General features: G+C 42.1%; 1 protein-coding gene across 2 annotated transcripts; it reads left to right on the top strand.

The window, feature by feature from the left end:
- Positions 1-8,670: 8,670 nt before the first annotated feature.
- Positions 8,671-25,399, top strand: txndc5 (thioredoxin domain containing 5). 2 transcript variants are annotated; one of them, XM_024392709.2, is made up of 10 exons: positions 8,671-9,047; positions 10,180-10,332; positions 15,676-15,781; positions 16,062-16,155; positions 17,762-17,877; positions 18,191-18,277; positions 18,415-18,558; positions 22,028-22,110; positions 22,488-22,617; positions 23,827-25,399. In XM_024392709.2, the coding sequence occupies exons 1-10, from the start codon at positions 8,860-8,862 to the stop codon at positions 23,947-23,949; spliced, it is 1,224 nt and encodes a 407-aa protein (XP_024248477.1). In that variant the 5' UTR covers positions 8,671-8,859; the 3' UTR covers positions 23,950-25,399. The 2 variants fall into 2 exon arrangements, with proteins under 2 accessions (XP_024248477.1, XP_024248476.1); XM_024392708.2 differs by having other exon boundaries at positions 8,675-9,047; positions 16,059-16,155.
- The last annotated feature ends 8 nt before the right edge of the window (positions 25,400-25,407 follow it).

The following is a 25,407-nucleotide window of genomic DNA, read 5'->3' as shown; positions in this document are numbered from 1 at the left end:
GAGAACAAATCATCCTAAGAAAAACGGTAAACATCTGTTTTGAGACTTGGCCACCTCTCGTTGGCAATGTCAGGCTTACTTCAACAAGGCTGGGCCCTTTTTTCCATGAGCAAGTGACAACATCTGCAATTTATTTTTTAAAGGAAAATAAAAACAAACCTTGACGCAATGTAAGGCTTGCTTAAATGTCTTGCAGTATGTCTAAACAGAATCAAGGGTGGGGGCAATTTGGTTGTTTCTCTGGCTGGCAGGTGAATGTCAGTGATCATCATTACATTTACAGCACTCTGCCTATGATATATTGACTGTTGGAAGATGCCCTGAGACAGGACCATTTAGGTACAAGACCTTGTATCAGCTGCGTGATTGTACTCTGACAATGATATTTTGATAACCAGACCACACGCATTCAAATAAAAGTAGCTTCTTTTAAATAAAGTTGAGGACCTCCATGCCTCATGTATCTAATTATTGTTATGGCCTCTGTCTAAAAGTGGACCTTATGACACAGGTGGACACTTACCCTGTTACCATGGAGTCCTGGTTCAAGCCCTGTCCTGACTTTTGTCTCAATGGCCACAATAACATTGAATGTTTATCTCACCAAACAGCCTATGCCCCATCTGGCTGGGTTGCCATGATGGCCGGCTCCCTGCTGGCTGGGTTGCCATGATGGCCGGCTCCCTGCTGGCTGGGTTGCCATGATGGCCGGCTCCCTGCTGGCTGGGTTGCCATGATGGCCTGCTCCCTGCTGGCTGGGTTGCCATGATGGCCGGCTCCCTGCTGGCTGGGTTGCCATGATGGCCGGCTCCCTGCTGGCTGGGTTGCCATGATGGCCGGCTCCCTGCTGTGGCACCTATGGGCAGCGGTGTGGTGATAGACTTTGCAGCTTGGCCCCTCTGCTTGCTCAATCTCAGCATCCAGCCACAGGGGAGCCTGAGATCTGGCAACCACCAGAGTTCCTGCAGGTCTGTACTGGCCCCGACGCTCCTGATGGCTTTTCCAGCAGGAAGACGAGGCTTAACGTTTTTTTTTTGGGGGGACTATTGGCCGGCCAGCGTCTGTGAGAGGCAGCACCGGCAGAGGGTCCTGTCACCAGGGCTCAGAATGCGCCTCATATGATTGTTGAACAAGGAGCCGCGTCCATATTTTTTACAGATGTGGTGAGACATGGCAAGGCAGCAAGTGAAGGCCCATGGAATCAGCCAGGAGAGCTTGTTCTGTTCTGTTGCTTCCCCTCCGCAGTTAACCAAACCCTGTTACCACGGTTATACCCTGTGACCAAACCCTGTTACCACGGTTATAGCTGCAGAATGTTCCCACTGGGCACACACCGGTTGAATCAACATTGTTTCCACGTCATTTCAATGAACTTATGTTGAACCAATGCGGAATAGACGTTGAATTGACGTCTGTGCCCAGTGGGTTGTGATTACGCCAGGTCATCAAGTTGCAGTTTTCACAACAATTGATCATAAAAGATGTAAAAGCAACAGTGGCTGTCCTGAGTTGTCTGCATGTAGATTATTCTATATTGTGATCCCCTAACTGCAGGTCCCTCAACTGTCCTGTACACAACCTGCAGATTGCCATGTCCACCGGGGGAGTCACTGACCCGTTAACCCGACCCAACTACGAGGTTGGAAAAACTGTGATAATTTCAACAGATACCTCAGGAGACCTGCATTTGGATTAGCCATTGAGCAGAGGTAGAACATAAAAACACTGTGATACAATGGCCATCGCTATGGAGACCGACCTCAGCCGTGTGTGTCCATCCATCCCAGATTTCCAGATGAAAGGCTCGGCTGCATGGGATTTTTCCGTAACCGTTCTGTTGGTGTGGGAGGCCTTTTCCCATGGAAGGTGGCTGGTGTAGCGGCTAGCCTGTGAATGACATCCGTTCCTCTCGATTGATCGCTTCCTGTATCCCCAAACGCCATGTGAAATAGGCGGATATGATCGCTTCCTGTATCCCCAAACGCCATGTGAAATAGGCGGATATGATCGCTTCTTCATATTCTCAGAAAACATATGTAGACTTACTATTGTCTAACTTCCTCAGTGATTTGCTTTATATTCAAGTAATCCTCAAGAAGCTGTGCTGCGGGTTGAAATATATAAAACGACTGTGCCGCTTAAGTATTGTACCTTACCAACCAATTTGTTCAATGTAGTCCTGGTGTGGATTGAAAATTATTACAATATAATCAGGAAACAAATGTAACTGTTGAAGATGATCCTGACCTTATTATAGTGTTGTGTGAGGCTTAGCCCAGGGGAAAAAATGATATGCTAGTATTTTCTTTTTCTTACATGTTTCCAAAACCCAGTTACTGATTTTGATTTAATAAGGCCTGCTGTTCTCGTTGTGCATGTTGAATCTGAAACATTCTAAACATAGACTGGAACTTGAGAGTGAAACTCTAAAATGTAATCCACAGCTGTGAAGTAAGACGTCTACTGGGTTATGTAATGGGATCTTAAGCACTTACAAATTCATAACATATTATACGAATTGGAATTGGTAACATATCATACGAATTGCAAAATTGCAGGATGTACTGTAACGTATCATATGAAATGGATGACGTTGTGCACAATTTTCGTAGGCCCGTTTTGGCTCCTGAGCGCTACTTTCAAAACTACTGTCTGAAATTAGACCAAAATGCTGCTGCATCACTTTAACCTGGTTGTTTTGATCAAGATATAAATTCTAAGGTATGGTTTAGCAATTGTGGATGGGGGGAACATATCACAAAATAGCTAAAAGAGATCCAGATTATTCTACATTCTTACAACTACACTTAACTAAAATCTAAAAAGTCAAGGGGTCTGAATACTTTCCGAACCGTATACTGAACAAAAATAGAACCCAACATGGGACCAAAACACTTTACATATTTCATGAGCTGAAATAAAATATCCTAGAAATGTTCCATATGCACAAAAAGCTTATTTCTATAAAACAAAATCACAAATTTGTTTACATCCCTGTTAGTGAGCATTTCTCATTTGAAAAGATAATCCATCCACCTGACAGGTGTGGCATATCAAGAAGCTGATTAAACAGCCTGATCATTACACAGGTGCACCTTGTGCTGGGGGCAATAAAAGGCCACTCTAAAATGTGCAATTTTGTCACGCAACACAATGCCACAGATGTCTCAAGTGTTGAGGGAGCGTGCAATTGGCATGCTGACTGCAGGAATATCCACCAGAGCTATTGCCAGAGAATTCTCTACCATAAGCTGCCTCCAATGTTGTGTATGGCATCATGTGGGCGAGCGGTGTGCTGATGTCAATGTTGTGAACAGAGTACCCCATGGTGACGGTGGGGTTATGGTATGGACAGGCATAAGCTACGAACAACGAACACAATTGCATTTTATCGATGGCAATTTGAATGTACAGAGATACCGTGACAAGATCATGAGGCCCATTGTTGTGCGATTCATCCTCCGCCATCACCTTATGTTTCAGCAAGATAATGCACGGCCCCGTGTCGCAAGGATCTGTACACAATTCCTGAAAGCTGAAAATGTCCCAGTACTTCCATGGCCTGCATACTCACCAGACATGTCACCCATTGAGCATGTTTGGGATGCTCTGTACAACAGCGATTTCCAGTTCCCGCCAATATCCAGCAATTTAGTACAGCCTTTGAAAAGGAGGGGGACAACATTCCACAGGCCACAAATCAACAGCCTGATCAACAACCTGATCTGGTCACACCAGATCCTAAATGGTTTTCTGATCCACGCCCCTACATTTATTTTAAGGTATCTATCTGTATTCCCAGTCATGAAATCCATAGATTAGGGCCTAATGAATTTACTTGAATTGACTAATTTCCTTATATGAACTGTAACTCAGTAAAATCTTTGAAATTGTTGCATTAATATTTTTGGTTGGTATAGCTGAGTAGGCCTTTTTTGTTTGACTTATATTATTCAACCTTGGTAGACAGAAATCTGACTGCCATTAATTTGGTCCTCACTCTCCTCCTCTCTTTCAGTCTCCCACTCTGTCGCTCTACCACCTGCCGACTTCTGCACTCTCGAGCACTAACTTCAGGCAATTAAGAAAATAAACAGCACGTCCTAGGGTCCCTGTGGATCATTCATCTACTTTTGCTATTACAGCACATATAGTTGGCCTGGCAAGCTGCTGATTGTCAACAATGGGTAACCAGTAGACACTGGAACTATGTGGCCTCCGTTGTGAGAGGCATGCGTAAATGTGTCAGCTACAATTTAGTCACATTTACCCTCAGTATGGCATGTTGAGATGAAGCTGTTGGGATTAATTGTGAAATGTGGATACTGGTGACCATGGTAACAACAGAACACCCATGGTAGATTTGGCTCTAGATGTTATTTATCATGTGTGGAAATCAAAGAAAATATATCATATTATTTTGCACCTCCTGTTAGCTGTAAAGGCAGAGGTTTCAATGAGCAGGGAGGGATTGGAGTTTGATAGGATGGCGAGAGCTCTGAGCTAGTGCGTATATCCAGACCTTTTCTGATAAAAAAGATCTAATAAGCACTTCTGTGTGTAACATTTCAAAGAATACTGAAACCTGACAAATAATGATATGTAAGCACATTGGGCAAGATTAGAGGTAGACTTGGTGGTGATGGTGTGTGCGGGGGGGTATCACTCAGCCCTGTGATTTTGTTAGATCTTGCTCTCTGTCTGCACATCAACAAAGTTGTTCACCACCAAGCATTTTATGAAGCTGTTCTCTCTGAACGGGAGGGATGTTTGGGTTTGAGGGCAGAGGTTGACGTTCAACTCTAGTCAACCTTGAGGCCAAAGTGGCATCATGCATCTCTGTGGGAAGAGTCTGTTACGTTGCTGCCCCATAAACGGACCCAGTCCATGTCGAATGGTGGAATTTTAATGGTTGCCCTGAGAATGGCAGGTCACAGTCAATCCCTTGACACAGGTCACCTCCAACCAGTGACCCCCAGTTTAACCAAACCCAGAACACTTTCTAAACATTCTCCTCCAGTAACATGTCTGAAAGCAGACCTTGGCACCAGTATAAATATTGTTTCACTGTAGAACAGTGGTTCCTAAACATTTTTGGAGCTGTGATCCATCTAAAGCTTAAGGACTTTTCTTGTGACCTTCCTCCAGGAAAAAAAGGCCATTGTTTCTGACCAGGAACGAGTTGGAATCTGATACCAAAAAGTTGCTAGCAATGGTGATATACAGCACACCAGCATCTTAATAGAGACAAATATAAAACATTACAAAATACAGTATCTGTAACCTGGTTACAATAGCCAACTCTTATCATTGTCACAGCACTGAACCTCTAGGCTAGAGTATGTGCATCTGTTGTCTAGCTAAGAAACCAACCCTGGGGCCTGCACTGCTGCACTGTGAGTTGATGAAGTCTTTCTGTGACAGGGTGGAAATAGTTTGTCCAGCCAAAGACTTGTCAGTCCTGGGAGGCAGTGCACTAAATACCTTGGGAATGGAGCTCAGATTTATAGCTCTGTAACCATTGCACAGCACTACAGCCCCCAAGGGAGGGACCATATAGCCTAAGCAATAAAGTGGATTCATTAATAGGTCTAAATGTTCTCACTCTCAGGCATCATTTCCAGTGGTGATGAAGAGGTAGGCAACCTTTACTCATATCTGACCATCAGTTTGGGAGACCAACTGGCTATTACTCATCACAACCGAGTATGATCCAACACCTCCGTCTTAGATGTTTTATTTTGTGGAAAGCAAGCCGTAATGGTATATTCTCTCTGCCACAAATCCCTTTCCACAACATTGAGAATATTGTTCTTTTTTCACTGATTTCTTCAAGGATTTATGCAACTTGCACACCAAGGGTCCAAGCTTGTTCCAGGAGCAGGACAGAGCTAGGTGTGAGGGAAAGTTGTGCTGGCTGCCAAGGAGTTGCAGTCAACCGGAACATGCCAAAGACCATTTGAAAGTGACTAATTTGGTTTTTCTAAAGACCTGTTGGAAGTGAAATATGTGTCCCCTAATCTAAGCTACTGACAGCTGTCATGCTGAGGTTTCTACACATTTAATGGGACGATTTTGGATATTGTTGGTAAGGTTATTTGAAAACTATTGTACTGTATTTCATGAGCAAAACAATAGTTCTCACAAACAGAGTCCACTTCAAAGAGCTCTCACAATGGAAAACTATACAAAACAATAAATCTTATGGACATCCCTTTGTCTGAAAGACCTCAACTGTAATTTTGCAGGATAAAATGTAATTCTAACATTCTGAATTTGGGTGAAAGAGAGAACTTTGAAAGAACAACCTGTTTGTTACAAGTGACCTAGTTTAACAAACCAACATGTACCTCTAACATGTACCTCTGAATTATATGCATAGAACATCTATGTAGAAGGCGTATACCAAGTCACAAAAAAATTACCAATGTGACTAGGGAAACAAATGTGGTCCATTTCCTCAAAATGCTATTCCATTGTTCTATGTATCGAAATGGCTCAGGAGAGGAAGGCCTCTCATTTCATTTCCTGTTCTCACGTATAAATAATCCTCCTCAGAATGATTTTCACTTGCTTCCCATGACGGTATTAATAAATATAGCATGGCACAAACAGTGTAAAACAGTACCTGGGACAATTCTGTGAAATATTGGAATATTTGGACAAATTAGAACTTATCATTTACAATAAGTGTACAAAACATTAGCAACACCTGCTCTTTCCATGACAGACTGACCAGGTGAAAGCTATAATCCCTTATTGATGTCACCTGTTAAATCCACTTCAATCAGTGTAGATGAAGGCGAGACAACAGGTTAAAGAAGGATTCTTAAGCCTTGAGACATGGATTGTGTATTTGTGCCATTCAGACAGTGAGACAAAATATTTAAGTGCCTTTGAACGGGTTATTGTAGTAGTAGTTGCCAGGCGCACCGGTTTGTGTCAAGAACTGTAACGCTGCTGGGTTTTTCACGCTTAACAGTTTTCCGTGTGTATCAGGAATGGTCCACCACCCAAAAGACATCCAGCCAACTTGACACATCCGTGGGAAGCATTGGAGACAACATGGGCCAGCATCCCTGTGGAACGCTGTCGACACCGACAGCTTGTAGAATCCATGCCCCAACTAATTTAGACTGTTCCTAGTGCAAAAGGGGGTGCAACTCAATATTAAGGTGTTCCTAATGTTTAGTACACTGTGTATAGTCTTTTAGGCAACTTGTTCTAATACATGTTCCCCACACATACAATTATCTGTAAGGTTCCCCAGTCAAGCAGTGAATTTCAAACACAAAAACCAGGGAGGTTTTCAAATGCATTGCAAAGAAGGGCACGTATTTGTAGATGGGTAAAAATAAAAGAAACAAGACATTGACTATCCCTTTGAGCACGGTGAAGTTATTAATTACACTTTGGATGGTGTATCAATACACCCAGTCACTACAAAGACACAGGCGTCCTTCTTAATCTTAGTTGCCGGAGAGGAAGGAAACCGCTCAGGGATTTCACCATGAGGCCAGTGGGAACTTTAAAACAGTTACCTAGTTTATTGGCTGTGATAGGAGAAAGGATGGCTCAACATAATTGTAATTACTCCACAATACTAAATGACAGTGATACAAAATAAAAAATATTCCAAACATGCATCCTGTTTGCAATAAAGTAAAACTGCAAAAAAATATGCTAAGAAATTAACTTTATGTCCTGAATACAAAGGGTTACGTTTGGGGAAAATCCAACACACATCACTGAGTACCACTCTCCATATTTTCAAGCATGGTGGTGGCTGCATCATGTTATGGGTATGCTTGTCATCGGCAAGGACTACAGAGTTTTTTATGATAAAAAAGAAACAGAATAGAGTTAAGCACAGGCAAAATCCTAGAGGACAGCATGGTTCAATTTGCTTTCCAACAGACACTGGGAGACAAATTCACCTTTCAGCAGGACATTAACCTAAAATAAATAACCTAAAATACAAGGCCAAATGCACACTGGACTTGCTTACCAAGATGATATTGAATATTCCTGAGTGGCCTAGTTACCGTTTTTACTTAAATCGGCATGAAAATCTATGACAAGACTTGAGAATGGCTGTCTAGCAATGTCAACAAACAACTTGACAGAGCTTGAATAATAATGTGAAAATATTGTACAACAAAGGAGTGCAAACTCTCTTAAAAACGTATCCAGAAAGACTAATCGCTGCCAAAGAAGTTTCTAACATGTATTGACTCATATGTGAGTACTTATGTAAGTTAGATATTTCTGTCTATCATTTTTAATAAATTTCCTAACATTTCTCAAAACATATTTTCACTTTGTCATTATGGGGTATTGTGCGTAGATGGGTGAGAGAAGAAAAAAATATTTAATCTATTTTGAATTCAGGCTGTAACACAACAAAATGTGGAATAAATTAATACTTTCTGAATGCACTGTAGCTCATGGGAAAGCATGAAGATGCAATGCACAGACTTGATTATTCAACATGACAATATCTGTCCTTACTCAAATAAACTATTTAAAAGAATGTGTCTACCTAGCAACTAGGCTGGCTGACAGAAATAACGAATGAATGAATGAAATGTAACCAACACTGAAAAGTTGCAAACTTTGATACTAGCTGCTCTAATTGTGAAAGCATCTGGATTTAAACGTGTTAAGAGCTTGTTCAGGAGTGTTTGAAGTGCACCATTTTCGTGATGCCACAGATCTCTATCTAATCTGCTTTGCATCTCCACCTGTAAAACGCCAGCAACCATTGTTCAGAGCGTCTCGCTATACATTGGCTCTATCCAGATTCCCGAAAAGTCAGCAGTAGGGTTTAGGATTGTCCAAGTATTCACCGACGGGATCATGGCCTCCTCAGCACTGAATTGCACACCTTTTATGTTGTGTGTTATTTATTGTGCGTTACTTTTTGGTAATATATTTTGCAACGCTGATTTAGAAGAAGATGAACATGCCAAGCATACGTATACGGTGGATATGTTCAACGATGCTGTCCCCACAGCTCCACACTTTGTCATGTTCTTCGCCCCATGGTAAGCAAACGTTTTTTCAAGTTTTAACCTGAATGAATGGATTAGCCAACGTTAGCAGCTTGTAAAGTTATCGACAATGTTCAGATAACGTTACCATATGTCCTTAACAATTTAGCAAGCTGTCTCATTTTCAAATTGTCATGATGGGCAAGCTTCTAACTTTGATTGCTGCTGCTACTAGTAAACGTTACCTAGCTAATTTGCAGCTAACTAGCGTAGCTTTTTGCCGGCTAACTGGTTACCGATATAACTATTTATCTAAGTTAGTCAGCCAGCTTGTTTTTAGTTACACATATGATATGGATGTTGTATATAACATGTTAATCCGTCCTTGCATTTGATGAAAGATCAATGTAATCTGGCTAACGCGTTGGCTATTACTCGAGCGTTAGCTAACATTAGGTAGCATGCTGCTAAATTTTGGGATAGCTATTTAAACTAGCGAACCTTCTAAAGTCACGTTTCAACTTGAATTGTCCCGTACTTTACAATTGTAGTTGACAAAGTCGCTACATGCACAGCGCAGTGTTTTTTCAAAGTGTTCATTTTGCTGCTTAAATGTTTCTACTGTACTGCAGCTTTCTAGCTAACAGTACAGTAGAGGAATAGATAATTTCATGATTCGCTCCTGCTGTGACCGTTTACGTGGCAGGCACTGACTGACGTAAACACGCACGCACTAAAACTGTGCCTAAAAATGTCAGGTTTTTTTAACCCAACGACTAATCTACCTGCTGTAGTTAGGCCTAAATGGGATATAAAATATGTTGTTGTCTTTGCTGACATAAAGGCTTATAGAAAAACGTAGTCCATAATCATGGAAGTAAAACATATGTTTTATATTCTCAGATTCACCACCTCAAAAGTATTTCTGGTCTCCTCCCAATGGTTCCTTGATACTCATGTGAAGTGTCACAGCTCCCCATATACAGTTACAAGCATAGCTGTGGGAAGTAGGGGTGCTGAGGGTGCTGCAGCAACTAAAAAAAAATCTAGATAAAACAAATACATTTTTTTTTTTTTTTACAAAAGTACTGCACAGGGCCTTTACTAGTCGTGTATTAACGAACCGATATAGCCATCTGTAGCGCTGGCCAAAAAACAACAATTCTCTGCTGCATTGTCTTTTCAGGTGTGGTCACTGCCAGAGCCTACAAGGGACATGGAACGAGATGGCGGACAAATACAACAGCATGGAGTCCCCGCCCGCCTACGTTGTAAAGGTTGACTGCACTCAGGACGTCAAGTTCTGCTCCAACGTCCATGGCATCAGGGGGTACCCCACGTAAGTACAGGGGCGTATTCATTAGAGCCGGCGTTTTTCTTGCACAGGCACCCCCGTCATATGTTAGTGTAGCAAATGGGGGATGTGTGAAACTTAATCCTCAGCCTGAAGTGTCCCGCTTGCGTCGCCTCATAAGATAGCTTTTTAGGTGGCGCAATCAGCTAAGACGCTTGAGAGATGACGGTCACGTGTGTTTGTGATGCAGAGGTCTCGTGTTCGCGCCAGGTATGGGCTGAATTGGAGAGAAAGTGATACTCGCTAAGTAAGCAGTGTGACAACCTTTACATTAGCAAAAAATATATTATCATGTCTTGTCATCAGGTGAATGATAATGACAAGTAGAACTAATCAATATTTGACAATGAATAGATTTGGTGGACCGTTTCATTATTTTGTCCTCCCCACAGTTCATTGGAAAAGGAAGTGTAAACTCTTAAGTCTATTAGCTAGAAAGGTATCTTGGTGGTGTAGAGCAGTGGTTCCGAAACGTTTTATAGTCCCGTACACCGTCAAACATTCAACCTCTAGCTGCGTACCCCCTCTAGCACCAGGGTCAGCGCACTCTCAAATGTTGTTTTTTTGCCATCATTGTAAGCCTGCCACACACACACCATACGATATATTTATTAAACTTAAGAATGAGTGAGTTTTTGTCACACACATCCTGGCTCGTGGGAAGTGACAAAGAGCTCTTATAGGACCAGGGCACAAACAATAATATAATAATAATCAATAATTTAGCTCTTTATTTAGCCATCTTACATATATAACCTTATTTGTTCATCAAAAATTGTGAATAACTCACCACAGGTTAATGAGAAGGGTGTGCTTGAAAGGATGCACATAACTCTGCAGTGTTGGGTTGTATTGGAGAGAATCTGTCTCAAATCATTTTCAACGCACAGTCTGTGCTTGTATTTATTTTCATGTGAGTGAGGGCTGAGAATCCACTCTTACATAGGTACGTGGTTGCAAAGGGCATCAGTGGCAAATCGAGCTGTTAAGACAAGGCAGGATACTCTGAGCACAGCCCTATCCAGAAATCTGTCAGTGGCTTCTGATTAAATAACATTTTCACAGGACCGCTTGTTGCAATTTCGATGAGGTTCTCTTATTCAGATATCGGTAAGTGGACTGGAGGCAGGGCATGAAAGGGATAACGAATCCAGTCGTTTGTTTTGGGAAAGTAATTGCGCACCCAGCTCAATAAGGTGCTTTGCTATATCACATTTGACATTGTCCCTAAGTTTGAGTTAATTTACACATACAATGATGGAAATACCTGTGTGTTGTCCTTGTTATTGCAGACAGAGAAGAGCTCCAATTTCTTAATCATAGCCTCAATTTTGTCCCGCACATTGAATATTGTTGCGGAGAGTCCCTGTAATCCTAGATTCAGATCATTCAGGTGAGAATAAACATCACCCAGATAGGCCAGTCGTGTGAGAAACTTGTCATTATGCAAGCGGTCAGACAAGTGAAAATTATGGTCAGTAAAGAGAACTTTAAGCTCATCTCTCAATAATAAAAAACGTGTCAATACTTTGCCCCTTAATAACCAGCGCACTTCTTCTGTATGTTGTAAAAGCGTTATATGGTCGCTGCCCATATCATTGAATAATGCATCAAATACACAAGAGTTCAGGGGCCTTGCTTTAACAAAGTTAACCATTTTCACTGTAGTGTCCAAAACATCTTTCAAGCTGTCAGGCATTCCCTTGGCAGCAAGAGCCTCTCGGTGGATGCTGCAGTGTACTGTTTGCATGCGCGTTACCACTTCACTATGTCTCCCTGTCATGGCTTTTGCGCCATCAGTACAGATACAAACACATCTTGACCACCAAAGTCCATTTGATGTCACAAAGCTGTCCAGTACTTTAAAAAATGTCCTCTCCTCTTGTCATTGTTTCCAGTGGTTTGCAGAAGAGGATGTCTTCCTTAATTGACCCCCCATAAACGTAACGGTCATATGCCAGGCCCGCCAGTTGTGCCAGCCCCACCACGCCTGTTGACTCATCCAGCTGTAACGCATAGAATTCACTGGCTTGTATGCGAAGCAGTAATTGTTTCAAAACATCTCCTGCGTTGTCACTGATGCGTCGTGAAACAGTGTTGTTTGATGAAGCCGTATCTGTATAGTTTTTTTTGGCCTTTTCCCCAGCATTGTCCCAGCCATATCCGCGGCAGCAGGAAGAATTAAGTCCTCCACAATAGTATGGGGCTTGCCTGTACTTGCCACTCGGTAACATTGTGCAATAGAACAGTTTCTTCTTGGACATATAACACACTGTGGCTGAGGAAAGGCACTACTCCCAATATAAGTCATTACACTAACGCCAGTTAGTGTTGGCTTGTGAAACTACCTCTTAACTTCCTCCATACTGGACCCAGAGACATACAAATGGTATCCACAATGGACCCCCTGCAGTACCTCGGACCCCAGTTTGAATACCTCTGCACTAGGGCACACCCTAGCAAAACATTTAAAAAACCTTGCACAATAGAACAGTTTATTTTGCACATATAACACACTGTGGCTGAGGAAAGACACTACTCCCAATATACTGAGGGAACCCCAAATCAATGTAGTTATCATATTTGCGCCTCTTCGATGGTCCAACGTCCCTGTCTGTTGTTCGGTGCTTTCCCGGGTCAGGGGGCAGTAGCTCTTCGGCTGCATCAGATTCAGAACTGTCAGTGTCCATGCCAGCTGGGCTAACAACAAATGTTGAATTACTGATGCTAGCATTGGATGTGCTCGTGGAAGCCGAACAACTTGTGTCGTCAACAGGTGGCAGGTGTAGTACTGCTGGTAGTAGCAGTACTATCAGTAGAGCTGGTATATGTCTCTATGGACGCGGGCCTTACTTTTTTTTTTTTTTACTATCAATTTTCGTGCAAATGGAATGAGCAGCAGCTACATTTGGCTACCTACATACCCTTGCTGGCATTCCCGCGAGAGAGTAACAGTCAGTGCTGCCAACTAATTTTCAGGGTAAGTTGCTAGAGGCAGGTTGATTTGTTGCTAAAAGATGTTGTGATGTCATTGCGTGATAATGTAAAACACATAATAACTTTACTCAAATTGACTGCCATCTCGGCAAAAAATATGATTTGACATTTGTTCAGGTACAGACTCCCACTTTTTTTCTGTTCTTCTGGCTGTACAATTTTGACTGAGACATGTTGATTGATGTTGTAAATTCTGTTCAAGATCAAACATTCGTAACCAACTATATTCATTGGGTTTGGCTCGTCGAACCGCACTACTGCAGCACTGCTGCAGCCAGCCAACAATGATTTGCAATTTACTGAAATTGCTACTGGCCTGCTGCTGCCAGTGCACGAGCTGGGCGCCTGCTGCTGACGTCACGCACAATGCACTTTTGCAGCAGGTGTGTTGGCACTTGTGTTGTGACTGAATGTGTGACAAAGAAAATCGTTTTTGTGTAATTTTAGAGGGAAATGCGTGCATTTTAGCGTTCAAGTCACTTTTCAGAAGTTGCTAAAAGTTCCAAATACATTTTTAAAAGTAGCTAAATTTGTTGCTAGGTGCTGTCTGAAAAAAAAGTTGCTAAATCTAGCAACAAAATTGCTAAGTTGGCATCACTGGTAACAGTTAATGTAATTGGATGTTAATTATTTGACATGGTGTTATTTTGCTGAACACTAGATGGTTTAATTTATTGGGGGGCAGTGAAACGAGACTACTCATGCGAGAAAAAACATCACCCAAATGTATAGCCCTGCTGGAAAATCTAAATGGACTGTTTGAAAATGTGAATCACATTTTTATTTGGCGTACCCCAGTTTGGGAATAGTCGGTGAAGAGAATTTTGCTGTTGTAAAGCAAATTTTCTGCAATTCTACAAACTTTTGTATTGAGTTGAGAGAACATTTAGCAGTTTTTAAGCAAATTTCCTCCAATTCTATGCATTTTGCCAATGCTAATGCTGTGTACCTCTGCTCAAACATAACAAAATCAATGGGCATGTGCCCTCAATTCCCGTATTTAAAGAATAAAATTAAAAATCCCATTCTCAATTCTCCCCGACTGTCTAGTCGTTATTTTATTTGTATTTTTCAAAGATGGTATTATTGAAAAAAATATATAGTTCAATATCTTTTCTGCATGCTTTCATTCTGGTATTGGTCGTTTCAGTTGGCACCAAAACTGCTTTTCTATTCTGAAAATTACCACATAGATGGCACAACTAATAATTTTAGCCGAAACGCGTAGTTTAAAAAAATCTATTGAACATGCCATACAAATAAAGGCATTTTATTTAATTATATGAAGAGTGCCTTGGTCCTCCTTTCTTTTTGATGACCAATTCACCACCTTTTACCAAAGAGCACCTTCTGTCTACCAACATTTACTATTGTGTACCTTAGTACCGCTTCCTTTCCTCCTCTTTCTAATAATTTTCTATACAGAAAAAAACATGTAATTAGCTTGATTTTAGCAATGAAGTCATTTATCTACTTCCATAGAGTTTGATGAACAGTTAGCATGACTTCCAGTCATTATGCGAACGCTGGTTAGCGTTGGCAGCATGACTTCCAGTCATTATGCGAACGCTGGTTAGCGTTGGCAGCATGACTTCCAGTCATTATGCGAACGCTGGTTAGCGTTGGCAGCATGACTTCCAGTCATTATGCGAACGCTGGTTAGCGTTGGCAGCATGACTTCCAGTCATTATGCGAACGCTGGTTAGCGTTGGCAGCATGACTTCCAGTCATTATGCGAACGCTGGTTAGCGTTGGCAGCATGACTTCCAGTCATTATGCGAACGCTGGTTAGCGTTGGCAGCATGACTTCCAGTCATTATGCGAACGCTGGTTAGCGTTGGCTTGTGAAACTACCTCTTAACTTCCTCCATACTGGACCCAGAGACATACAAATGGTATCCAAAATTGACCCCAGTTTGAAAACCTCTGCATTAGGGAATACCGTAGCAAAACATTGTGCAATAGAACAGATTCTTCTTGGATTTCTTATTGGATAAGTTGAGTATACCTCACCATTTCGAGGCACTATTTTGCTACTGGTATAAACCACAAAGAGCAGTGAGCTTCAATGTAGATGGCAGTGAACATTGACATGCATTTAGACCCTAACATGCTTCTAAATGACTCTGTCGGGGGAAAAAAACAACTGTCACAAAGAAAAGTATTAACATTTTATTAGCCATGAACATGACATAAACGAGTTGCAATGTATGTAATGACAACGGAATTTACCAATTTGGTGTATTTTGAGTATGTTGATACAGCAGGGCAGTATGGCCAAGCCCTAGTCATTGAGTTGTATGATCCCATTGATCCCTGTCTTGTTTGCAGGTTGATGCTGTTCAAGCCTGAGCAGGAGGCGATGAAGTACCAAGGCCCCAGGGACCTGCAGTCTCTGGAGACCTGGATGCTCAACACTGTGCAGGAGGAGCCTGTGGTAAGGAGAGAGGTCACCCAAGTGATCTAAATAAAACATACAGTAGGTGATCCTGTATGGCTCAGTTGGTAGTATAGTATTGTAGGTTCGATTCCCGGGGCCACCCATATGTAAAATGTATGCACGCGTAACTAGGTCGCTTTGGATTAAAGCATCTGCTAAATGGCATATTCTTTTTTTTAATCATTATTATTATTATATATTGAAATGGAAACTATTTGAGACTAATGTGATGTGATGGTAGTCTTTATTTGACGTGTGGCATGATGTTCTGCAGCAGCCAGAGACTGAGCTGGAGCCTCCCAAAGCCCCAGAGCCAAAGCAGGGCCTGTATGACCTCACCGCCAGCAACTTCAAGGCCCACATCTCTAAAGGTAACGTGGGGGGAGGACTGGGATTGATCAATACCACAGACGTGGCAACGGTCTCTTTATAGCCTGGTCCCAGAACGGTTTCTGCTGTCTTGCCGACTTGCAATTGTCATGCGCCATAGGAGTTTGCAAGACGGCACACACAGACCTGGGACCAGGCTTGTCTCTTTAGACCTGAACGTTTTATGCAAGTTACATATATAAAGTTTCTACAAAGTTTAACATAATTTAGGTGCCGTCATTTCCTTGAAACCATGATGCAATCCACGCTACATTTATCTCAGGCAAACAGCATGTTTCCTGTCGCTGGACAAGCACAACAAAAGTAAATGGTCATGATAATTGTCCCAATGAAATTGCAGCTCTAAAAGGGATTTTCTATACTGAATAAAAATATAAACACAACATCCAACAATTTCAAAAATAGAAATACTCCTCAGTTTCATTAGTTGTCCGGGTGGCTGGTTTCAGTTGATCCCACAGGGGAAGAAGCCAGATGTTGAGGTCCTGGGCTGGCGTTGTTACGCGTGGTCTGTGGTTGTGACACCGGTTAGTTGTACTGCCAAATTGGAAGCGGCTTATGGTAGAGAAATTAACATTCAATTCTCAGGCAACAGCTCTGGTGGACATTGCTGCAGTCAGCATGCCAATTGCGTGCTCCCTCAACTTGAGACATCCATGGCATTGTGTTGTGTGACAAAACTTCACATTTTAAAGTGACCTTTTATTGTCCCCAGCACAAGGTGCATCTGTGTAATGACCATGATGTTTAATCAGCTTCTTGTTATGCCACGTCAGGTGGATCGATTATCTTGTCAAAGAAGAAATGCTCACTAACAGGGATGTAAACAAATTTGTGCACAAGTTTTGAGAGTTCAGTATTCTTCCCCCAGAATCAGACTTCCTCATTTTGATGTATCTGTGTCCAGTATGAAGGAAGTTGGAGGTAGTTTCACGAGCCAGTGCTAACTAGCATTAGCACAATGACTTGAAGTCTATGGGTGTCTGCTTGCATGCTAGCAGATACCCATAGACTTCCGGTCATTGTGCTAACGCTAGTTAGCAATTACTTCCTTCAAACCACACGCAGAGACATAAAAATGGTATCCATGAGTTCATCTGACTCTGGGGAAGTAGATAAAGGGCCTCATTGCCAAACTCCCCAAAGTATCCCTTTAAGTCTGGTTTTTAGTCTTATGTTAAGGTTGAGAAGAAAAATAAATTATTCCTGTTTTGGAGAAAAAATGCAGGATATGACAAGATCATTTGTAAGAGGAATGTTTATGGGTCTCACATTTAAATCTGGGCAAGATTAACTGACAATTGTGTAATCAGTAGCATTTAACCTCTGTGAGCTCCGTTTATTTTAGTCTCTAGGGCCGCATTGCATAGGCCATTTTTATAGTTGATGTAATTTCTCATGTTATTCCATCAACTCGTAACCCATCCTTAAGCTAAGACGCTCATACCCTATAACTTAAGCTATTATGTACCTCTGTAAAATGCTTTATAATTAGTTTGTTCAGATTGCAGCTATTCCTGGTGTACATTTATGTTTTCCAGTATTAAGTATAATCTCCTTTTCTTCTTTTTTTTCTCCTCTCCACAGGGTCCCACTTTGTCAAGTTCTTTGCCCCCTGGTGTGGTCACTGCAAGGCCATGGCCCCCACCTGGGAGCAGCTGGCCACCAGCTTTGAGCACTCCGACAACATCAAGATCGGCAAGGTTGGTGACAAGTTCCAACCCTGTCTGAGCAACAGCAGTGTACCGGAGTCACTTATCTATGTAACAAGACCAGGACACGGATCTTCTGACGAGTCATTTTGTTTGTACAATGAGATAATACAACCCACTGAACAAATGTTATTTATGGCTGTTGCCTGTTTGTATTGAATTGCATGTTGATATTTCCAAGTTAAAAGCACAACTAGCTATCTTTACCAGCTACAGGCGTTAAATGTAAAGTATGACATACTAGGCATGAGCTGGATATGCTGAATGAATTCTGAATAAACTGGTGTATTGTGTGATTGGCCAGGTGGACTGTACCCAGCACTACGAGGTGTGCTCTGAGAACGCTGTGCGTGGCTACCCCACCCTGCTCTTCTTCAAGGACGGAGAGAAGGTACGTAGTTTGGTTGGCTAGCACACTGAAGACCATGTGTCATTGTGTTCTGTAACACTTTTAAGGAGCTATTGCTTTATCATTAAAATGCTAGTCAATTTGTTAACCCTATCCATTGCTGCTGTTTGTCTGTCCAGGCGGATCAGTACAGAGGCAAGCGGGACCTGGAATCTCTGAAGGACTTTGTCGACAACCAGGTTAAGGCTGCAACTAAGGAGGATGATGTGCACCCACATGCTAACGAGATCCCAGTACCCAGCGCCGAACCTGCCAAAGAGGAGGTGTGTGTGTTTGATTGTTTCTCTCAGGTACCGTGAGGCCAAGCACATGTGCCTTCCAGACTTTAAATACTCCACATGCTATTTTAAAACTCTTAACATTGGTCACTGTTACGCCGAGATCTCATTTTGGGGGCGGGTACCCTGTTGTGTGTGGGCAGCAAGTTTCTTCTCCAGATACTTAATGAGTGAACAAGCTCTCGGGCAGATGTTTTAGCAGTGAGATTACCATCTAGCCCGCTCAGGCCTACGCTGTAGACTACAGTCTACAACAGGCATAGGCCTCTGCTGCACAACAGTCAACTAGACCTAGCAATTATGGGCAGGCTAGCTATTTCCTTCCGCCCATGCCAAGGCATCTCGGATATAGTGTTCAGTGTGAACAGTGACATCAACCTTGAATAAAGACATGGGACGAGTCGTTTAAGGAGAGATCCAAAGCTAATTCCAATACAACACGAGCTCGATTAGTCACGGATGTTCGGTGTAGGAATTTAGGCTACTGGTCTTGTGGACATACACTGCCTTCAGAAAGTATTCATACCCCTTTACTTATTCCACATTTAGTTATGTTACAGCCTAAATTAAAAATGGATTCAATATTTATTTTTTCTCTCTAACCCATCTACACACAATACCAAAGTGAAAACATGTTTTTAGATTTTTTTTGCGCAAAGAAATATAGCATTTAGATAAATATTCACACCCCTGAGTCAATACATGTAATCGCTGCCAAAGGTGATTCTAACATCTGTGAGTCTTTCTGGGTAAGTCTCTAAGAGCTTTGCAAACCTGGATCGTACAACATAAAAATTGTTAAAGTTCTGTCAAGTGGGTTGCTGATTATAGCTAGACAGCCATTTTCAGGTCTTTCCAGAGTTAAGACAATTTACAGTACCGGTCAAAAGTTTGGTCATACCTACTCATTCCACGGTTTGTCTTTATTTTGACTATTTTCTACATTGTAGAATAATAGTGAAGATGTCAAAACTATGAAATAACAAATCAAAATCTAATTTATTTATATAGCCCTTCGAACATCAGCTGATATCTCAAAGTGCAGTACAGAAACCCACCCTAAAACCCCAAACAGCAAGCAATGCAGGTGTAGAAGCACGGTGGCTAGGAAAAACTCCCTAGAAAGGCCAAAACCTAGGAAGAAACCTAGAGAGGCACCAGGCTGATCTGGCTGTGCCGGGTGGAGATTATAACAGAACATGGCCAAGATGTTCAAATGTTCATAAATGACCAGCTTGGACAAATAATAATAATCACAGTAGTTGTCAAGGGTGCAGCAAGTCAGCACCTCAGGAGTAAATGTCAGTTGGCTTTTCATAGCCGATCATTAAGAGTATCTCTACCACTCCTGCTGTCTCTAGAGAGTTGAAAACAGCAGCTCTGGGACAGGTAGCACGTCCGGTGAACAGGTCAGGATTCCATAGCCGCAGGCAGAACAGTTGAAACTGGAGCAGCAGCACGGCCAGGTGGACTGGGGACAACAAGGAGTCATCATGCCAGGTAGTCCTGAGGCATGGAATAACACAAATGGAATCATGTAGGTGTTAAACAAATCAAAATATATTTTATATTTGAGATTCTTCAAAGTAGCCACCCTTTGCCTTGATGACAGCTTTGCACACTCTTGGGATTCTGGCAACCAGCTTCATGAGGAATGCTTTTCCAATAGTCTTGAAGGAGTTCCCACATATGCTGAGCACTTGTTGGCTGCTTTTCCTTAACTTTTGTAGTCCAACTCATCCAAAACCATCTCAATTGGGTTGAGGGCGGGTGATTGTGGAGGCCAGGTCATCTGATGCAGCACTCCATCACTCTCCTTCTTGGTCAAAAAGCTCTTACACAGCCTGGAGGTGTGATTTTGGTCATTGTCCTGTTGAAAAACTAATTATAGTCCCACTAAGTGCAAACCAGGTGGGATGGCGTATCGCTGCAGAATGCTATGGTAGCCATGCTGGTTAAGTGTGCCTTAAATTCTAAATAAATCAGACAGTGTCACCAGCAAAGCACCCCCACACCATCACCTCCATGCTTCATGGTGGGAACCACACATGTGGAGATCAACCATTCACCTACTCTGCGTTTCACAAAGACATGGCGGTTGGAACCAAAAATCTCAACTTTGGACTCATCAGACCAAAGGACAGATTTCCACTGGTCTAATGTCCATTGCTCATGATTCCATATGTGCTATTTCATAGTTTTGTGTCTTCACTATTATTCCACAATGTAGAAAATAGTGACCAAAAAAAATCCCTGGAATGAGTAGGTGTGTCCAAACTTTTGACTGGTTCTGTAAGTCAAAACTGTAGCTAGGCCACTCAAGAACATTCAATGTCATCTTGGTAAGCAAGTCCAGTGTATATTTGGCCTTGTTTCAGGTTATTGTCCTACTGAAAGGTGAATTTGACTCCCAGTTTCTGTTGGAAAGCAAACTGAAGCAGGTTTTCTTCAAGATTTTGCCTGTGCTTAGGTATCTTCCATTTTTTTTTTAAATACTAAAATACCCCCTAGTCCTTTCCGATGACAAGCATACCCATAACATGATGCAGCCACCACCATGCTTGAAAATATGAAGTGGTACTCAGTGATTTTGTTGTTGGATTTGCCCCTAAACATAATGCTTTGTGTTAATTTCTTTGGCACATTTTTTGCAGTATTACTTTAGTGTCTTCACTCTGTCATTTTAGGTTAGTATTGGGTAGTAATTATATTTTTTATCCATCCTCAGTTTCTCCTACCACAGCCATTAAACTCTAACTGTTTAAACTCTGTAAATGGTAAAGTCACCCATTGGCCTCATGGTGAAATCCCTGAGTGGTTTCCTTCCTCTCCGGCACATGAGTTAGTAAGGACGTCTGTATATATGTAGTGACTGGGTGTATTGATACATTATTATTGATACACTATGCAGTGTAATGAATAACTTCACCATGCTCAAAGGGATATTTAATGTCAGCTTTTTTTTACCAATCTACCGATAGGTGCCCTGCCCTGATTTGCTGAGCATTGGAAAACCTCCCTGGTCTTTGTGGTTGAATCTGTTTGAAATTTACTGCTCTACTGAAGGACCTTACAGATAATTGTGTGTCGGGTACAGAGATGAGTTAGTCATTAAAACATTATATTAAACACTATTATTGCACACTGAGTCCATGTGACTTGTTAAGCAAATATTTACTCCTGAACTTATTTAAACTTACTTTAACAAAGGGGTTGAATACTTATTGACCCAAGACATTTCAGCTTTTCATTGTTCATTCATTTGTAAAAAATGTATAATTATGGGGTATTGTGTGTAGGCCAGTGACACAAAATCCCAATTTTAAATTCAGGCTGTAACACAACAAAATGTGGAAAAAGTCAAGGAGTGTGAACACTTTCTGAAGGGACTGTATTAACCAATACATGACCAGGAATGATCCAATCTGATATCACCTCTGTTTTTTTCCTGCAGTCTAGCGTTATTACACTCACAGAGAGCAACTTTGACGAGACAGTGGCCAAGGGGCTGACGTTCATCAAGTTCTACGCTCCATGGTAAGCGCTCTTATATACAGATAGTTAAAAAGAGTGTTACTACTATCTCCCGCCGTATGATCGTGGATATTTATTTGAGTCAGTGGTACTTGTAAGAAGTTGAGGCTAGTGCATTTCCCCTCAGGTAATGGAGCGGCACCCTCGCAGATTAAAGTTCCATCTAAATACTCTACTACTATCTGCCCTGATCTAGGCTAGGTGAAAATAATATCATGGATGCCCGTGTTTTGTCACAGCAGTGCACATGACTAAAAGTACACTAGATGAAAGTACCACTAGACTATTGAGATGCAGTCGCAGAGAAAGAGAACCTCGGTGGTCCACTGACTGGATAACCTGCATAATCATAACTGACTTGTCTCTCCCCCCCACTCCAGGTGTGGCCACTGTAAGAATCTGGCCCCTGCATGGGAGGACCTGTCCAAGAAGGAGTTCCCTGGCCTGACTGACGTGAAGATTGCCAAAGTGGACTGCACCGTGGAAAGGATGATCTGCAACAGGTTTTCAGTAGGTGTTCTACACTGAGTGTACTAAACATTAGGAACACCTTCCTAATATTGAGTTGCAGCCTCTTTTGCGCTCAGAACAGACTCAATTCGTCGGGACATGGACTCTACAAGATGTTGAAAGTGTTCCACAGGGATCCTGTCTCATGTCGACTCCAATGCTTTCCACAGTTGTGTCAAGTTGGCTGGATGTCCTTTGGGTGGTGGACCATTCTTGATACACACAGGAAACTGTTGAGTGTGAAAAACCCAGCAGCGTTGCAGTTCTTGACACAAACCGGTGCGACTGGCAACTACTAATACAATAGCCAGTTCAGACACTTACATTTTTTGTGGCACACAGACAATCCATGTCTCAATTGTCTCGAGGATTAAAAATCCTTCTTTAACCTGTCGTCTCCAATTTTTGTACACTGATTTTGAAGTGGATTTAACAGGTGACATCAATAAGGGATCATAACCTTCACCTTTCATGAAAATGTTTTGTACACTCAGTATAAATTGTAAATTGACTGTCAGTAGCTAAGATATTGCGCGGAAAGAGCAATACTGTAGTGTACTATACTCTGCGGTATAATTAGCAAGACCTTGATTATGTAACTTGACATTCCGTTCATAAACACACACAAGCAGCGCCACCCAGCGCCACAGGAAGTATACATGGTGGGTTAGCGGGGGTTGTGTACTATGGTTCAAAAAGCCATAAAACTGCACAGCCACCTCATCATGGGATTGGATAATCAGTGGTGGTCCGCTAATAGGAATGGTGGATCTCAAGACTCCCTCATGGCCCCTGACTCCCTCATGGCCCCCTGACTCCCTGAAGACAGTCCCTTATAACCATCGCAACCTTTATTAATGGGACGCTCTCTGGACTAGTAGTCTCTTCAGCTGCAACCTGTCTGGCTCTTAGAAGCTCACTGTTAGAATTGATTAAATTAGTGTTACGTTATGACTCACACTGCTAAACAATCTAGATGATTCATGCATAGTTTATAGTAAGAGAAACATTTGCAACCATTATTTCCTTCGGAGTTTGCTGATCTGAAGGAAAGGTGGACGTGATATGGTAAAGGCATTGCAGGGCTAGGTGAGGTAAAGACCATATTGTTTATACCTCTCCATTCCCTTCAAATCAGCAAACACTGAAGAGGTCGGGGCTAGCTAGGGGTTGTTACCTTACGGACTTTGTCTCCTTTCTCTTCTACAGGTACGTGGGTACCCCACCCTGCTGCTGTTCAGAGCTGGTGCTCAAGGTGAGGAGCATCACGGAGGGCGGGACTTGGAGAGCCTGCACAGTTTTGTGATGAAGCAGGCCCGAGACGAGCTGTAGCATTGTCCAAACAACATCCACCATTACTTCTCTCCTCCACCCAACACAGAATATCTGGCCAATGGGAGGAGTCCTCTCACCCACAACGACCAGCTCTTATCTCCCATCGTTTTCCTTTCAGAAAGGAGTAGCATCAACGCACTGCTTTTTAACCCCCTCTGTAATGTCTCATGAGCGAGGCCAGTCTGATTCTATAATAATCCAATAGTTTGTGTGAAATGTGAATATATTTTGTTTGGGCTGCCCAGTCCCACTGTTCCTCTAGAGAGCATTGGCTGGCTCTGCAAACCACTTTTTGCCAGCGGTACTTAAATCAGCCAAACCTTAAAATGCATACCGTTATAGTCATCCCGACACTTGACAACTCAAGCAGAGTCGTCTTAAATAGTGCCTGCTGGTTGTATCAAAAAAAACGTTGGATTAAGCTGACTGAGTTTGTATAGATATAAAATGTTAATGTTCATTTGGTGATTTAAGAAAATCATGTTGACGAACAATCATGAGCCGTTGATGTAATGTTACTGTTGCACAGGGGTCAAAGCCGCGTGACCTCCAGTGACGTTGATTGTTAAGTTGACGGTACTTTTTATCCATGCCAGTGACGGCCTAACTAACTTAACTCTCAGGGACCCCCAGTTGGAGTTCTTGGCCTATGCCATACTGCAATCTCTTATCGGCTATATTTTTCTGACGAATTCCCCCAACTGCTTTTTGGCTATGACAGGAAAGGCTGCATGAAAGTGTTTCATGTTAAACTGCCCATTGTGAGTGAGTGGTCTTCTGTGACATTGCAATTGTACTACAAAAAGTCTGAATGTAAAAGTATTTTTTGGGTTTTCCATTTTAGTGCTGTAAGAGGTTCAGTCCCACGGTCCAATGTCAGGCGCCTCGGGACAGTTTTGGCGTTCTCACTGTTTTATGAACAATGATTGTGATCGTCTGTTTGGCGCACTCGAGTCATGCCTTATGCATGGAATGTGCTAGTTTGTCATGAAAGGAAAACCATATGTCATTAATCCATGTTTGAAACATCCCTCACAAATGGTTTGAGGGATTGTGTCCAACATGGACGACTTAAAAAGAAATTGAACATTCAGAATGTTGCATAGAACAAACGTCTGCTGTAAATGTAATAGATTTTCCAAAGCGGATGAATATTCTGTTGTATTGAGTAAGCCCCATATCAGGCCCCGGGGTGTCACTCAAACACCCAGTGAAGCACAACAGTGACGAGGTAATTTTACTTTGGGGTTTTTGTTTGGTTTACCTCAGTTGCTTGGGATGTCAAAAAAACAAATACCCAAAATATATTATCCACCCATATAATGATCACTCATGACTTGTTTAGTCCATAAATTACGACGACAAAGTTTATTTTCTTTTCTCCATATATAGAATATATCAACCCACAATGTTAGTGGATCAGATTTTTTTTGTGTGTGCTATTCAGGGGCGGTT

Source organism: Oncorhynchus tshawytscha, linkage group LG29 (genome assembly GCF_018296145.1).
Source record: "Oncorhynchus tshawytscha isolate Ot180627B linkage group LG29, Otsh_v2.0, whole genome shotgun sequence".
In the NCBI taxonomy this organism is placed as follows: domain Eukaryota; kingdom Metazoa; phylum Chordata; class Actinopteri; order Salmoniformes; family Salmonidae; genus Oncorhynchus; species Oncorhynchus tshawytscha.
Note: the sequence above shows the minus strand (reverse complement) of the source record. Positions and strands in the feature narration are given on the sequence as shown.